This window comes from Crotalus tigris, unplaced genomic scaffold (assembly GCF_016545835.1).
Source record: "Crotalus tigris isolate CLP2741 ecotype Arizona unplaced genomic scaffold, ASM1654583v1 scf7180000020588.15403103151:6194809, whole genome shotgun sequence".
In the NCBI taxonomy this organism is placed as follows: Eukaryota; Metazoa; Chordata; class Lepidosauria; order Squamata; family Viperidae; genus Crotalus; species Crotalus tigris.
In genome coordinates, this window is record NW_024098092.1 from 4,726,879 (window position 1) to 4,740,853 (window position 13,975).

The 13,975-nt window shown below is 48.8% G+C and overlaps 2 protein-coding genes across 2 annotated transcripts; one reads left to right on the top strand and one right to left on the bottom strand.

Annotated features, from left to right (window-relative positions):
- Window positions 1-770: 770 nt before the first annotated feature.
- On the bottom strand, window positions 771-11,324 carry P3H1 (prolyl 3-hydroxylase 1). The gene is made up of 15 exons (XM_039367777.1): window positions 10,829-11,324; window positions 9,441-9,593; window positions 8,858-9,047; window positions 8,132-8,257; window positions 7,845-7,984; window positions 7,343-7,432; window positions 7,113-7,165; window positions 6,492-6,613; window positions 5,803-5,930; window positions 5,398-5,493; window positions 4,999-5,149; window positions 4,545-4,662; window positions 4,314-4,389; window positions 3,919-4,059; window positions 771-3,170 (listed from the first exon to the last, which is right to left on the bottom strand). Exons 1-15 carry the CDS (start codon window positions 11,252-11,254, stop codon window positions 3,036-3,038), a joined length of 2,145 nt encoding a protein of 714 aa, XP_039223711.1. The 5' UTR covers window positions 11,255-11,324; the 3' UTR covers window positions 771-3,035.
- Window positions 11,325-11,517: 193 nt separating this feature from the next.
- Window positions 11,518-13,860, top strand: CUNH1orf50 (chromosome unknown C1orf50 homolog). Its single transcript, XM_039367847.1, has 4 exons — window positions 11,518-11,699; window positions 11,906-11,992; window positions 12,305-12,436; window positions 12,541-13,860. The coding sequence occupies exons 1-4, from the start codon at window positions 11,538-11,540 to the stop codon at window positions 12,724-12,726; spliced, it is 567 nt and encodes a 188-aa protein (XP_039223781.1). The 5' UTR covers window positions 11,518-11,537; the 3' UTR covers window positions 12,727-13,860.
- The last annotated feature ends 115 nt before the right edge of the window (window positions 13,861-13,975 follow it).

Here is a 13,975-nt window from a genome sequence, read left to right on the forward strand (position 1 = left end):
ACAGTGATCTCCCTGGACCCCTAAACCTGGGTTTGTTGGCTCAAAAACCAAAGCAAACCAGGTTTGTAAGAACGAAGGCCTGGAATCTGGTGGTAAAGATCGCCAATAACACAAGCCGAAAAACGTAGAATTCAACTTGGCCCTGGATCGCTGGTGCACGAAGGCATTCTGAAGGCCTGACCTCCTGGAACACACACAAACCCCGTGTGCACACACACACACACACAAACACACCCCTTCGAATTTTTCGGCTCTGCTGGCAGAGGGAACATGAGCAAGCATGCTAATCAGCTTAAAACGTTTGCATTTTGATGCAAGGCGCGCTTTGTGCCCCAAGATTGTGGGGGCTGCGTTGCCATTTCGCCTGGAATCCGAGTGGGTTGCGTTTGTCAACAAAAAAAGGCATTGACACACACCAGGCTGGCATGTGTCCTGCAAGAATGTGTGCAACTTTTATGGGTTTTCTTTTTGTGTGTGTGTGTGTGTGTGTGTAGTATTTTGTAAAAGATGCTTTGAGCTCCTCCAAGAAAACCAGGCATCTGTTTAAATAATTACGAGTGTCCGCTCAACGGAAGCCGTCCTTGGTTACAATCATCCATTAATGGATAGCTAATCAGTTATGGTTATTATTGATCAGTGCTGCAGACCACTGAACCGCTGAAGAATCTGTCTTTTCCGGTTGCTTTTAAGTTCTAAATAAAGTACAGAAAATCCCATTTTTCGGAGAGGGAGAAATGTCCAAACATCTGCAAAGAGAGACTCTCAAAGCAGAACTGAAACAATAATGTATTTTTCCAATTATTGGACATAATACAGGTAGTCCTCAACTTACGATTCATTTAGGGACAGTTCAAAGTTCAAACAATTCTTTTAGGGGCGTTGCCACTGAAAAAAGTGACTGACATTAAGTTTTTCACACTTAAAATGACAGTGGCTACAATCATGTGGTCCAAATTCAGATGTTTGGCCACTGACTCGTATTTATGATGGTCGCAGTGTCCCCCAGGGTCACGTGATCCCCTTTTGTGACTTTCTGACAATCAAAGTCAACGGGGGAAGCCCAGTTTCGCTTCACAATTGTGTAACTTAACAAATGCAACGATCTGCTTAACAGGGGTTAAGAAAAGTTGTAAAATGGGGCCCAAACACACCTAACTGTTGTTTCCCCTTAGCAACATAAATGTTGGGCAAATGTTTGTTAAGTCAAGGATTACTTATACTTCACTTAGAAACCGTTCAAAGTTACAACAAGGCTGGAAAAGGCGGTCCTCGTACTTACAGCTGCCGTAGCGTCACTCCCACAGGAAGAAAATTCGGCTCTTGATAACTGGCATGTATTTACAATAGTCTGCAGCATCCCGGGTTCGGGTGATCGCCATTTGCAAACACACATAAACACACACCCCCCCAAACCAACAAAGTCAACAGAGGAAGTTGGATTCGCTTAACGACGCCCTGCACTGATTTGCTTAACAACGGAGGCGAAGGGATGGACTGGAAAATGGTCGTAGGCGAGAACAGACAGCTGTCAAGGGCCACCCCAGCAATGCTGCCCTGTGGTAGTCTAAGGGGGGGGGAAAACGCGTGAATTCCTTTGGAATTCTGGGAACGGTCGTAACCTGAGAAGCAGCTGACCTGCTTACGAGCAGATTTAAGGTGAAACCAAGAAGTTGAGCGTGACTGGATTGTTAATGAGAACGGTTAAATATTTGCAAGTTGGAGACGAGTGAGAATTACACACGAGGGAAGGAGCAATTGGTCATTCCGGGATTTAGAATTTTGAGAACATGGTGCATTACAGCTTTTTTGTTTCTCCTCCCTCTCCAACTGGGGCAAACATGCCTCCACTAGCCAGCTTCACCCACCCTGGTTTGTTTGAAAAAAAAAACACCAAGCCAGCATGGAAGGCTTAAATGATAAACCATGGTTTGCTTGGCGTGGCTGCAGGATGTCCTGCCCCAAAGGATGACAAAGAAACTCCAGTTGAAAAGCGAGATGGTAAAACCGGGCAAAGGGCTTCTTAATAAATGCCCGCTTGCCGATTGGCAAGAGGCGGGGATGATGGGAGAGGTAGTCCAAGGATAGGCAGTTAAGTCACCAACTGCTCGCTGTTACTTCTGGAGGAGACCAAGCTCCATCCAATTTGCTGCCAAGGAAATTGCCAAGTTTGGGGAGCATTTATCATTCTCTTCCGGGCTGGGAATGATGGGAGCTGTAGTAGTGTCTTAGGTCAGGACATTACTGATTTTTCTAGAAAAATGAGAATTTCTCCCTGCTTCTCTCTGCAGTGTTTCGCTCCCTCCATGACGAGAAAGCTTCCCGTCTCGTGAAATACATTCAATAAAGCCCAATTGTTTCACTTTTCCGTTTTTTTTGTGGGTCTGTTTTTTTTTTTTTTTTGTCGGCCGATCACAAACCAGGCTGTTTTCTCAAGCATTTTAATCTTTTGATGAAGTGCACGCCTTAAATATACCTTGCCTTTCCTTTCTTTAATTAAATTTTTCTTCTCTCTCCGGTCTCAAATTTGTCCGGCTCAAAATATCCTCTTTGCGTTAAGAGAGTTCAAAAGCAACTTGAGCCAAGAGCGTTGCAAAAAATGCATTTACAGCGAGTAAATGCCAAACACTTGAATTTTGATCCCGGCTGCGACGGTCGTAAGTTTGAAACACTGGCCCTAAATCCCCCTTTTTTCAGCACCATTGTAGCTTTGAACGGTCACTAAGTCGAGGACTATTAAGGGACAGGAACAGCCTGTCTCCTGGAGATGGAAGTTTTGCAGGAATTTTTTTTATCCGAAGCAGTATGAGGGGCAGGGGGGTGGACTAGAGGACCTCCAAGGTCCCCTATGACTTTGCAAGCACCGTCCTTCGAGGAATGGGGAAAGGGGGCACCCCGATATCTCCTGCCTATATTCTGGGAGCTGTTTATAGTCAATTTTCTCTCTCTCTCGCCCCCGAGACCAATAATCCACACCCCATTGTTTCGGTGCCCCCAAATCCTGCTGTTTGAACCAGCTGTGCACCCCAGATATTGAGCTATAGTTCGTCTTTCTTTTCAGCCTCTTTGGGGGGCGTTTCGGCCTCTTCCGGGCTTGGTCCCGTTTCGGGGGGCAATTTGGTTTCTTCGGTTTTGAAGAGCATCCGAACCAAATCATCGGCTTGTATCCTCTCCTGGGGAAAACGGGGGGGGGGGGAGGAGAGAAAAAAGGGGTGCCTGTTTTAAGTAAGTATGGCTGGAAAAGGCACTTTGCAACCCCGTGAACTTCAATTCCCAGAATTCCTCAGCCGGCATCCATTTTGTCAGCCCTGCGAGGGCTGTAGCCTTCGTAGCCTTGAGCAAATTTTTGAGGTGCAGGGAGCGTCGGGGACACTGAGGACTAGTTACATGCGACCCTCCAATGAAGACAGTAAAAAAAAGAAGTAAAGAAGAAACAGAAAGAAAAAAGAAATATTTTCTTTTGCAGCCCTGAGCAAGTTTTTGAGGCACAGGGAGAGGAAGAGTTGCGGACACAGAGGACTAGCTACTTTTGACCCTCCAATAAAGAGAGGGGGGAAAAAGGTAAAGAAATAGAAAAGAAAAGCCGTTTTTTTTTTTTTTTGCAGCCTTGAGCAAATTTTGGGGGTGCCCGGAAAGGAGGAGCCAGGAACATTGAGGACTAGTTACATGTGAACCTCCAATAAAGACAGGAAAAAAAGGAAAGAAAATAACAGAGAAACAGAAAGGAAAAAAGGAAGTATTTTTTTTCTTTTGCAGCCCTGAGCAAAATTTTGGAAGAGAAAGGGAGAGGAAGGACCAAGGGACATTGAGAACTAGCTACTTGTGACTCTCCAAGACAAAAAAATATATATATATGATTTTGAGATGGCAGCCATTTTGACTTTTTTGACCCACCGGGGTCCAAAGAGGCGGCGCACTCACCCGTTCGCTCTGGCGGGGGTCCAGCGTAAACCACAAGGCGATGGCGCAGCGTTGGCCCTTTGTGACGGCTTTCACACCGTGTGGGTTTTCCGATCCGGCTGAGAAGCCCACCGCCCGGCCGCAGTGGGGTCTCACCTCTGCCTGAAGAGAAAATTGGGGTATGGGGGGGCAGGGGGATCCCCAAAGCAGTTAAGTGGGTAATCCTCATTTCCCCCCCCCCAAATCCATCACGGCCCCTTCGCTTGCTGGCTCCCAACAGATGCCGTTGAATGACCTTTAAACGGTCATTAAACGAAACGACCATAAGCCGAGGATTAAGTCTCGAAGCAGGATGCAAATGATAATTAAAAAACTAGGGGCTGAACCCCACAACTGGAATTGCCGAACGTGCTTACCGTCACGGTGGTGGCATCCAACTCGGTAAAATAGAATTCTCCTCCTTCAAAATCGCCGTTTAGATAAAGTATGGCGCTGGAAAGCAATAAACAGCTTTTCTTTACTGGGAGATTAAACCCCAAGGAGCAATAAAATAAAATAAAATCTGATTTTTCCCCCCTTGGCTTAATCGACCGGATCCTAAAAGGAGACGCTTCCTGATCTTTCTGGGGAAAATCAGCCAAACTCACCTGTAGTCCCGAAAGGTGTATGCGGGGGGCTCCTTGACGCACACCATAGCCTCGGCGTTGAGGATGCAGTTGTCCACATGGACAGGGTGGCTGGGATCCGTCCGGTCCGCCTGCTTATCTAGGGGAGAGACAGGAAGATCCCTTTGGATCTCCTCCCCTCCCAGCCCCCAATCTGGTCTTCCCCCATCCCCAAGACTGGATATCCTGGGAGTTATGAATCCAACCCGCCTAGCTGGGTTGAAAAACCGAAAGCTGAGACGCCGCAAGTTTCTAGTCCTCGTGGCAAGCTGGAAATTCATGCTCTGCAAAAGCCGAGCAAGGAAAATCTTCGGGGGTGGGATTCTCCCCAGCCTCAACCTGGCCTTTGTGTCTTTCTGGTTTAAGTCAATGGTCTTCACACACACACACACACACACACACACACACACACACACACAGTTGTCTACCTGCTTACCTTCGATGGCCGTCCGGCACACCAGGTGAGAATAGGAGAAATGCAGAGGGGCATCCAGGCGGAAATAGGATTCCATCACACGACGGACTTTCTCCGTGGCATTGTAGTAGAGGTAGGCGCTCTGCATGGGGACTCGGCCTTCCTGCCCCAGCTGTGGGCGAGACCCGCACCCGGGGTCACCCCAAATTCAAAACCAGGATCTCCCACCGTATGGAGGAGGATGGAGCCACGCTCGGTTTTAGGCATCAGTTTGGGACCTGTCTTTCCAGAGGCTGGGATTCTAGTCCTCATGACGTCTCCAGCAGGAGTTGGACTAGAAAACCTCTTAAGGGCCCTATGTTTCTATGATTTCAGAGAACGCCTCCCCAATCCCAGAGGTTTGCTCTCTCGGGGGGTTACCTTGAGGGCTTTGAGGACCGTCACCCCATAGAAGGTCTCGCTGGGCGTGTGGGGGGAAGTTTGGCCCCTATAACCGTCCCCTGCCGAAGCCGCTGCCTGCAATTCAAATATAATACAGATAAAATTTGTTCTGGGTTTTTTTGGCCCGATTGAGAAAAGAAAACCCCAGTTTTGCGACTGAAGGAAAACTCCGAACTTTTGCTTAGTCCCATTTATTTAAAAGATAAAAATGCCCCCCAAAAGAAAAAAAGAGGAATTTTTAAGTTCACTTTGGCTCTTTACCCAGGCAGAGAAGGCAACGCTGCCATCTAGTGGCCAAAACAAATCACCACAGGTAGTACAAACAAGTCTTAACATAGGGGAGGGAGGCTTAAGGGATTACAAAACCCATCATGCGTTACTCACATTCGTGAGCCTTTGCAACATCCGGCACTCTTCTTCGGAGAGGAGCCCGTCCACCACCACACGCTGGGACCCGTTCAGGACTTTGGAGTTCATGGTCACCTTGAGCTCGTCATACACCAATGGACCCCCTAAGGATTGGCGGGAAATAAAAATACAAACCCTTGACTCGTATTTACGACGGTCGTAGTGTCCCAGGGGATGTCACGTGACCTCCGTTTGCGACCTTCCGACTAGCAATGTCAATGGGGAAGCCGGAACCAACCATGTGGCAACTTAAGTCAATGCGGGAGACCGGGTTTGCTTAAATGAGCGTCTGACTCGCTTAAGGACCGTTTGTTTAGTGACTGTCTGAAGTGACAACAGCACTGAAAAAAGCGACGTAGGACCCTTTTCTTCACACTGCAGCATCCCGCGGGGTCACGTGATCAAAATTCAGACGCTTGGCAACTGACTCGTATTTACGACGGTTTTGCGGCGTCCCGGGCTCAGGTGATTCTCTTTTGCGACCGTCCCACAAGGAAAGTCAATGGGGAAGCGGGATCCCCTTAACAACAGTGGCAAGACAGGTCGTAAAAAGGGGCAAAATTCCTTTAGTAGCCAAAATTTGGGGCTCAGCTTTGCTCGTAACGGATTTGCCCCCCCGATTTTCACCTTCCTGATCTCCCAGGATCCCAATTTTCAGGCCTCACCTTCCCGTACGAGTTTACTCATGTCGGAAGATTCCTTGGTTTTCCCCTCCACCAGATGCTCAATCTCCTTCATGAGATTACCGATCTCCTCAGAGATCCGAGCCGCCGTCTCACGTTCAATCCTGCGGAGTTCAGAGTGGAAATTTTGAAATACGGGCATTGGCTTCCAGTTTTAAGGAAAAAAAAGACACCCTTGGGAAGCCATGGATCCATTTAGTGACCGCAGCATTCGCTTAACACCCACGGCAAAAAAAAATAAAAATAAAAGATGGCTATTCTGCCAGCAAGCCAGGGAATTTTCTGCCATGCGGATAAATCTTCCCAGACAGGCTTATTAGAATAGAATAGAGCTGGAAGGGACCTTGGAGGTCTTCTAGTCCAGCCCCTGCTATTATTCATGATGGGCTCATGTTGCTGTGATTTTTCTACTGGGTGCTCATTACAGCTAATCCTCCATTTATAGAGATTCGTTTTGCAACCGTTTGAAGTGGCAACCGCACTGAAAAAGGACCGGTTTCACACTTACGACCGTTGCATCATCCCCACGGTCACGGGATCAAAATTCAGACGCTTGGCAAATGACTCGTATTTACGACGGGGGCAGTGATAATTCTTACTTACTTTTGTTTTTCCTGAAGCCTTCTGGGAATCACTTCTTCCGGGGTCCACGTGTCCTTCAAAGCAAGATAAGGACAGTAAAAAAACAGCCACGCCATTCTGGACAAAACACTGTCCAGTCCAATGTTTCTCAACTTTGGCAGTTTTAAAACGGATGGACTTCAACTCCCAGAACCCCCTTAAACCTTGTTTAACCTATTTTCTGTCCCTTGGAAAATATAGCTTTGGCTTACCGGGTCGATGAAAGGAACCCCAAAGGTGTCATACGCGAAAAATAGCAATTCCTTCTCTAAAAGACTGCGCCGGTGATAAAGCTGGACTTTCTACAGCGGGAAAAAAAGCAGGAAAATGCTCAAAATTAGAGAAATGAGATCAGATTGATTCATTTACCAGCCAGCTGACCGAATGGAGGTAATGTCCAAAACGGTGTTTAAGATGTCTGGACCATTTGGTTCCCTGTCCTGGGCTGGACTAGATGATCTCCCAGGTTCCTTCTGATCATAAAACGTTCTAGAATCTGATACTTCCATTTGGTTCCCTGTTCTGGGCTGGACTAGACAGTTTCCCAAGTCCCCTCCAACTGTAATCATCCTATGCTTCAATTTGGATTCTTTGCCTCGACGGGGCTGGACTAGATGATCTCTACTTTCTTTCACGAAAAGTAACTGCGTAGTTCAGCGTCAGCCGAGATCTGGAGGATACCCATGCGGAGGTGGTGGTGGTGGGGAAACTTGCCTCTCTGGGCCCAATGTGCTCGGCCAGGTGCTCCCCCAGCATGGCTGCGTAATAAGCCACGTTTTGCTTCATCACGTCGTCGTTTGGGAAAAAGAGCAGGTAGGTTTTCGCGCATTCAACGGCCTTCCCGTAGTTGCCACCTGTGATGGAGCATTAGGGGAAAAACCAACATGCCCAGCGAAACTCAGTTTAAAGGCAGCCACCTTCCCCGAGAGACCCCCTCCTTGCCTGAAAGACAGGCGTGGGGTGCAATTAACACCCCCCCTTCTCTCCCCAACCCCACATACTGTTGTAATATGCAAACTGCAGATAGTTGAAATGAGACGGGAGGAAATCTTCGTCGGGTTGACCGGCTTCCTGTGCCAGCTCGTTCACACAGCCTTGCCTGCAACTCAACACTTGGGTGTAATGATCTGCCACGAAAAAGACCCCCCCCCCAAAAGGGGATTATTCACAGGAAGCCATCTTGATCGAATGTTCGGGCATCGTTGTAGGACAGAGAAGCGTTTCTCAACTTTAAAATGGGTGTACTTCAACTCCCAGAATCCCCCAGCCAGCATGTGGGGACTTCAACTTCCTGAAACCTCTAATGAGCCTATTTTGACTTCATTTCCCAGAATCCCCCAGCCAGCACGTGGGGACTTCCAGAATTCTCTACCTAGCATGTATAGTATGGACTTCAGCTCCCAGAATTCCCATAATAAATTGAAACAAATAAATAAAAGCCCAAGAATTCCCTAGTCATGACTCAACTCCCAGAATTCCCCTGCATCTCCTTAGAAAAGCATCTTCGTTTTAAGCCACATTAAAATAGGAGGACAAACATATTTCGGGATGAGCTAAAGAGAACCTCCATATCCAGGAGCAGAATATCTGATAACCAATTTTCTGAAAATCTTCGCAGGGTTGACCAAGTCGGGCATCCCGGATACCCTGTCTTCTCTTAGCCAGGGTCCCACTGCTTCCCGCCCAGGCTTATGGGACTTGTTGTCCTCCTTTTTCCCTGCGCTCACCGATAAAGGCTTGATAGAAATCAGCATTGTATTCGAGGTAGTTGTAACCATCGTAGTTATACGGGTCTTCGCAGAGGGCCCGGCACTCGGCGTCAGCTACCCAGTACTCGTTCAGTGCCTTCTCCAGGTGCAAAATGGCTGCCTGAGGATTCTCCTCTGTGTAGTAACTCACACCCAGGTGGAAATCTTGCTAGAGAGAGAATCAAAGAAGGCACAGCCGGCTTTAAAGTCCGGGAAAGCAAAACTGGACCATTTTAGCATCTCCAGCTATTAAATCTGTTATAAATAGTCCTTGACTACTTATAATATCACTGGTTTTCAAGAAGAGACTGGACAGCAACTTGTCTGAAACGGCCTAAGGTCTCCTGCTTGAGCAGGGGGCTGGACTAGAAGACCTCCAAGGTCCCTTCCAGCTCTTTTGAGTGTGATTCCTAATAGTGGGATGACATTTAATCATAAAGGTAATCAAAATTAAAAACTATAATCGAATAAAGACATGCCCTGTATGATTCTTCCCCTGTTCTTTTTCCTCTCTTTTTCTGCAGTTTAATTTTTTTAAAAAAATAATGCTATGCGTTCTCACCATGTGGGGCTTAGCCTCCAAATCGACAAAATCCGAGTCTTTGACACCAACCATCATCTGGTAATAAGCCAGGTTCTGGCGCATCTCGGCGTGGTCCGGATTGGCCGAGAAAAATGTCTGGGCAGCTGCTACGGCCTTGCTCAGTTTATTGATCTGACGAAGAAGAGAAATCCAGATATATTTTTTTTGGGCCCTTCGTCCCTGAAAATTTTGAAGAGTGCCACTGTATTTGGCCAACGGCAACAAGGAGGAGCAAATTATTAAATTAAACAACAGCCTGGCTAGTCGTATTTTGGGGAGATCCATTCTGACCCCTCAGGTTGGGCTCTTTAAAAAGTTATGGATTAGCTCTGAGACTTATAGACCGCTTCACAGTGCTTTACAGCCCCTTTCTACAGAGTCATGGAAAGGAGGAAGGAGAATGAGAGGGAAAAAAGGAAGGAAAGTAGAGCGAGGGAAGAAAATTGAGGAAGGAATAAAGCGGAGAGGAGCAGAGAGGAAAGTAGAGAAGGGCAGAAAATGGAAAAAGAGAGTTAGAAAAAAGAAAAGAAAAGAGAGAAGGGAGGGCGGGAGGAAGGAAGGGAAGGAGGTGATGGATGGAAAGTAAAGTAAAAATGAATGGGAAGGAAGGAAGGAAGGAAGGAAGGAAGGAAGGAAGGAAGGAAGGAAGGAAGGAAGGAAGGAAAAGAGAAAGTGGAAAGAAAGGAAGGGGGGCCACTGAGCATGAGTTTTGACCCGAAACTTTCCACTTTGCAATTTGGGCATTTACGCATACGCACACCCAAACCAGTCAAGGCCCAGAGAAGGGGAGACCAAACCAAACACCCCACTTGGAGAAACTTGAACCCACTCCCGAGGCTCCTCCATCCTCGTTTTAAACCCCCCCCCCCAGCATCCAGGCTAAAACAAAGCCTGCGAGGAAGCGGCAGATGCGGGGCGGGGGGAGAGAAGGGGGCTTCACCGCCGTCGCCCCCCGCCTCGTATTTCCACCCGCGCCTCTTCCGAGCGCCCAGCGCGGGGCGGGCGGCGCCGAGACCCGGCGGAGCGGATGCGAGCGGAGAGCGCGCAGCCCCCTCGACCGACGTGGCACCGGGCCCCTCCCACCAGGGGAGCCGAGCAGGCGGCGCCTCCCCCATCCCAAAAGAGTTGCCTCCCCCTCCCCCGATGGCGCGCTTCCTCCTTAGGATTGGGACCCGAAGGGGCGCCGCAGCAGAGAAATAACCGCGGGGAGGGCAGAGGAAAAACATGCCAAGGCGCTTTTCCCGGGGCAGAGGCGGTGCCAACCGGGGGAGATCCTCCCTAGCCCCCCAGCCCCCCTGCGCACATCTCCAGACCCCTTCCCAGACCCCCAGACCTCCCCTGCGCACACCCCAGATCTCCCCGCGCACCTTGAAATAAGCCACTTGGAGGTAGTTGTAGGGGCTGCGCTTGCGGAACTCCAGGTTCACCTCCTCGCCCAGCTGGTAGCGGGACGGGCTGTCCGGCAGGCAGCGGCGGAGGCAGGCTGCGCGGCGGAGCAGCTGCCGGAAGAAGCGCAGGTCGCCCAGCGGACGGCGCGGTTCCTGCGCGGGATCCTCGGCCGAGTGGTTGGCGGCGCAGCCCGAGCGGCAGCCGGCCAGGCGCTCCCGGTGCGCCCCCCGCGCCCGCAGCGCCCGCTCCATGTGCAGGATGACCCCGGGCCAGTCCCCGCGGCTGTACGCCTCGGCCCCGGCCGCCAGCAGCTCGTCGGCCGGGCGGAGCTGCTCCGCGAGGCGCGATCCGTCGGCCGGGCTCAGGATCGCGCGCAAAAGCAGCGCAAGCAGCAAGCGCAGCATCTCCGCGGGCAGCGGCGGGCGAAGAAGGGCGCACAATGCCCGGGCAGACAGGCTGGAGCTCCGCCCACTCGGCCACGCCCCACTCTCCCGCCCCGCCCTCTCTCTGAGCACCACGTGGCCGATGGACTCTCCGCGGGCGGAGTTTCTCTCGACTACGTTTCCCAGAATTCCTCAGCCGGCGCCGCTCCTCCCGCCCCGCCTCTATCGCTACGCCCTCTGCTCGAGACGCACGGGCGGGCGTCCAATAGGAAGGCGGAGTGGGCGTGGCTTATGCTGCTGGGTAATGGCGGTCAGGGGAGAAGCTGATTTTGCCGCCGTCCCGGTTCTTCCGCCGGACAACTCGGCGCTGGTCGGGCGGGGCGCCTCCGAGGGTTTCCAGCTGACCCCCGCGGCTCGAAAGGCGCAGCCGTCGGATCTGGTGGCCTTGGCGGAGCAAGTGGAGAAGGTGAGCGAGAGTGCCTCCGGGCATGTGCAGAGTGCCGGGGAATCTCGGCCTCCGGGGGTGTCCAGAATGAACCCAGGGGAGACCTAGTAGGTTAGGACGAAGGAATCCCAACGATAAGAGTCTATTATTTGGGGTTAATGAAAAAAAACACACCCCTAATTTTACGAGTATAATATATGACAGACGCAGGCCTTTTCTTTCCCCAGGCGGATGAGTTTGTCCGAGCGAATGCCTGCAACCGCTTGACCGTCATTGCAGAACAAATCCGATATTTACAAGAACAAGCCAGAAAGGTAAACAGTGGGTACAACGCCAGGTCAGAATTATCAAGGTCATTTTAATCCAGGGGGAATTCTGGGAGTTGCAGTCCACAGGGCTTAAAGCTGTAATTGTTTTAATTACATTGTTGTAAATTCCTGTCTAGGTAATTTAATTTTAACAGAAACTGCCTGGGTAATTTAAAATTTAACAGAAACTTTTTTCAGTACTGTTATGACTTTGAATGGTCACTAAATGGATGGCTGTTGAGTTGTAACCCAACATTATAAATCGATCTTTGATTGGCCCATTGTTATGCCCAAAATACGTCCTTGTTTTCCTTGTAGGTTCTGGAAGACGCCAAAAGAGACGCCGACCTTCACCATGTGGCCTGTAACTTTGTGAAAAAACCTGGAAATATTTATTACCTGTACAGGAGAGAGACTGGCCAGCGTTACTTCTCTTTGCTTTCCCCAAAGGTATTTATAAGCTAAAAAATGCTGGCGCGATATAAAAGTGGGGTTCGTACATCGTTCCTTTCTGGGGGACCTCCTTAACATGCTCCTTTCTCCCTTCTGTCTAGGAGTGGGGGACTAGCTGCCCCAGCGAGTTTCTCGCCGCCTACAAACTGCAACACGATCTCTCCTGGACGCCTTCGGACGAAGTGGAGAAGCGAGACACCCAGCTCAACGTGCTGGAGAAGCTGCTGGACCAACAAACCATTTTGCCCCCCTGCAGTGAACCCAATTTCCGCGGCCTTACCATGTGATGGCGATTTGTCACCGGTATGCATGAAAAATTAAGGAGACATTCAGGCTCCTCTTTGCGAACCGCCTTCTCCTGCTTGCCTTCAAGAAATGGAGGGGTCCAAACGACTCGATGACAATTTCCTGTTGGATATCTGAAAACATTTGCAGATTTTTTTTTAATTGGGCAGATTCCGGTTCCCCATCTGTGCAGTTTTAGACATTTAACGATGGGACAGCGGCCTGAAAAAAATAATTTAGCGGCCTGAAAAAAGTAGTAATTTAGCTTCAATCCATGTCACTTCCTGCAAGGAACAGTCCAGATTAAGACTGACTTTTCTTTTTTTCCAAGATGGGAATCCCCTTGGAGAGAAGGTAAGAGGTGGCAGGGGCCTTGGAGGTCATCTAGTCCCACCCTGTTCCCAGGGATAAAATCCACCACGACGAACATGATTGAGCTCCATAGGATAACAATGCACCATTAATTATATTTATGTCTTGCATTCCCACTGGAGAAGATTATTTATTTCTGGAATGGGTTTTTTGATTTTCATTTTCTCAATAATCCCCTGTGTGGTAGTTTGGACTGAAAGAAAACCACAGTTGTTTTTATTTTATTTTATTTTTTTAATCAGAGGAAGGAAATTTAACTAGGAGTTTCCCATTGCACTGAGGACAAAATTCTCTTCCTATAGCAGATTTATTAAGAATATTTTAACAAGTGTCCGGTATGGGGCAACAGATCTCGGTCCTAACAGTTTGGATATTTTAAAAAAAATTAAAGAAATGAACATAAATTAGGTTCAAGAAAAAAGAGAAGGAAAAAAGTAAAGAAAAAAGTGCAACGAGAAAGAATTTAAAAAATGCAAAGAGGTTTCCGATTTCCTTTACAGCAAACATAATTACAAAATGATCTTGATGATTACAAAACTCTGTTTTCTTCCATTTTTTCCCCTATAATCATCCAAACCATGAGTGCATTTTTTTTTTTCCTGTTTCATGCAAAATGAAGTGACTTTGGGTCAGTCTCCCAGCCCAACCCACCTCACAGGGCTGGGAAAATAGGAGGCTGAAGGCCTACTGGATAAATTTGCTGCCTTAAATTATTTATAGAAATAGTGGAATAAAAATCTAATAAAAATGAAATGAAATGTCTACGAGGAGGTTTCCAGTCATCCATAAATGTAGTTGCCTTTTCCATGGAATGGTTGCGGCGTTTAAATTAGTCCCACGGTGGTGAAGTGAATCTAGTTTCTTCCCCCTTGACTTCGT

Excerpts from the sequence above, each read along its gene's own strand:
- P3H1 (XM_039367777.1), bottom strand. The coding sequence starts at position 11,254 with ATGCTGCGCTTGCTGCTTGCGCTGCTTTTGCGCGCGATCCTGAGCCCG. Across the intron at positions 7,985-8,131 it reads GCAGTTTGCATATTACAACA|GTGGCAACTACGGGAAGGCC; the intron begins GTATGTGGGGTT and ends GCTCCATCACAG. Across the intron at positions 6,614-7,112 it reads AGGCTTCAGGAAAAACAAAA|GATTGAACGTGAGACGGCGG; the intron begins GTAAGTAAGAAT and ends TGAACTCCGCAG.
- CUNH1orf50 (XM_039367847.1), top strand. The coding sequence starts at position 11,538 with ATGGCGGTCAGGGGAGAAGCTGATTTTGCCGCCGTCCCGGTTCTTCCG. Across the intron at positions 11,700-11,905 it reads TGGCGGAGCAAGTGGAGAAG|GCGGATGAGTTTGTCCGAGC; the intron begins GTGAGCGAGAGT and ends TTCTTTCCCCAG. Across the intron at positions 12,437-12,540 it reads TCTCTTTGCTTTCCCCAAAG|GAGTGGGGGACTAGCTGCCC; the intron begins GTATTTATAAGC and ends CCTTCTGTCTAG.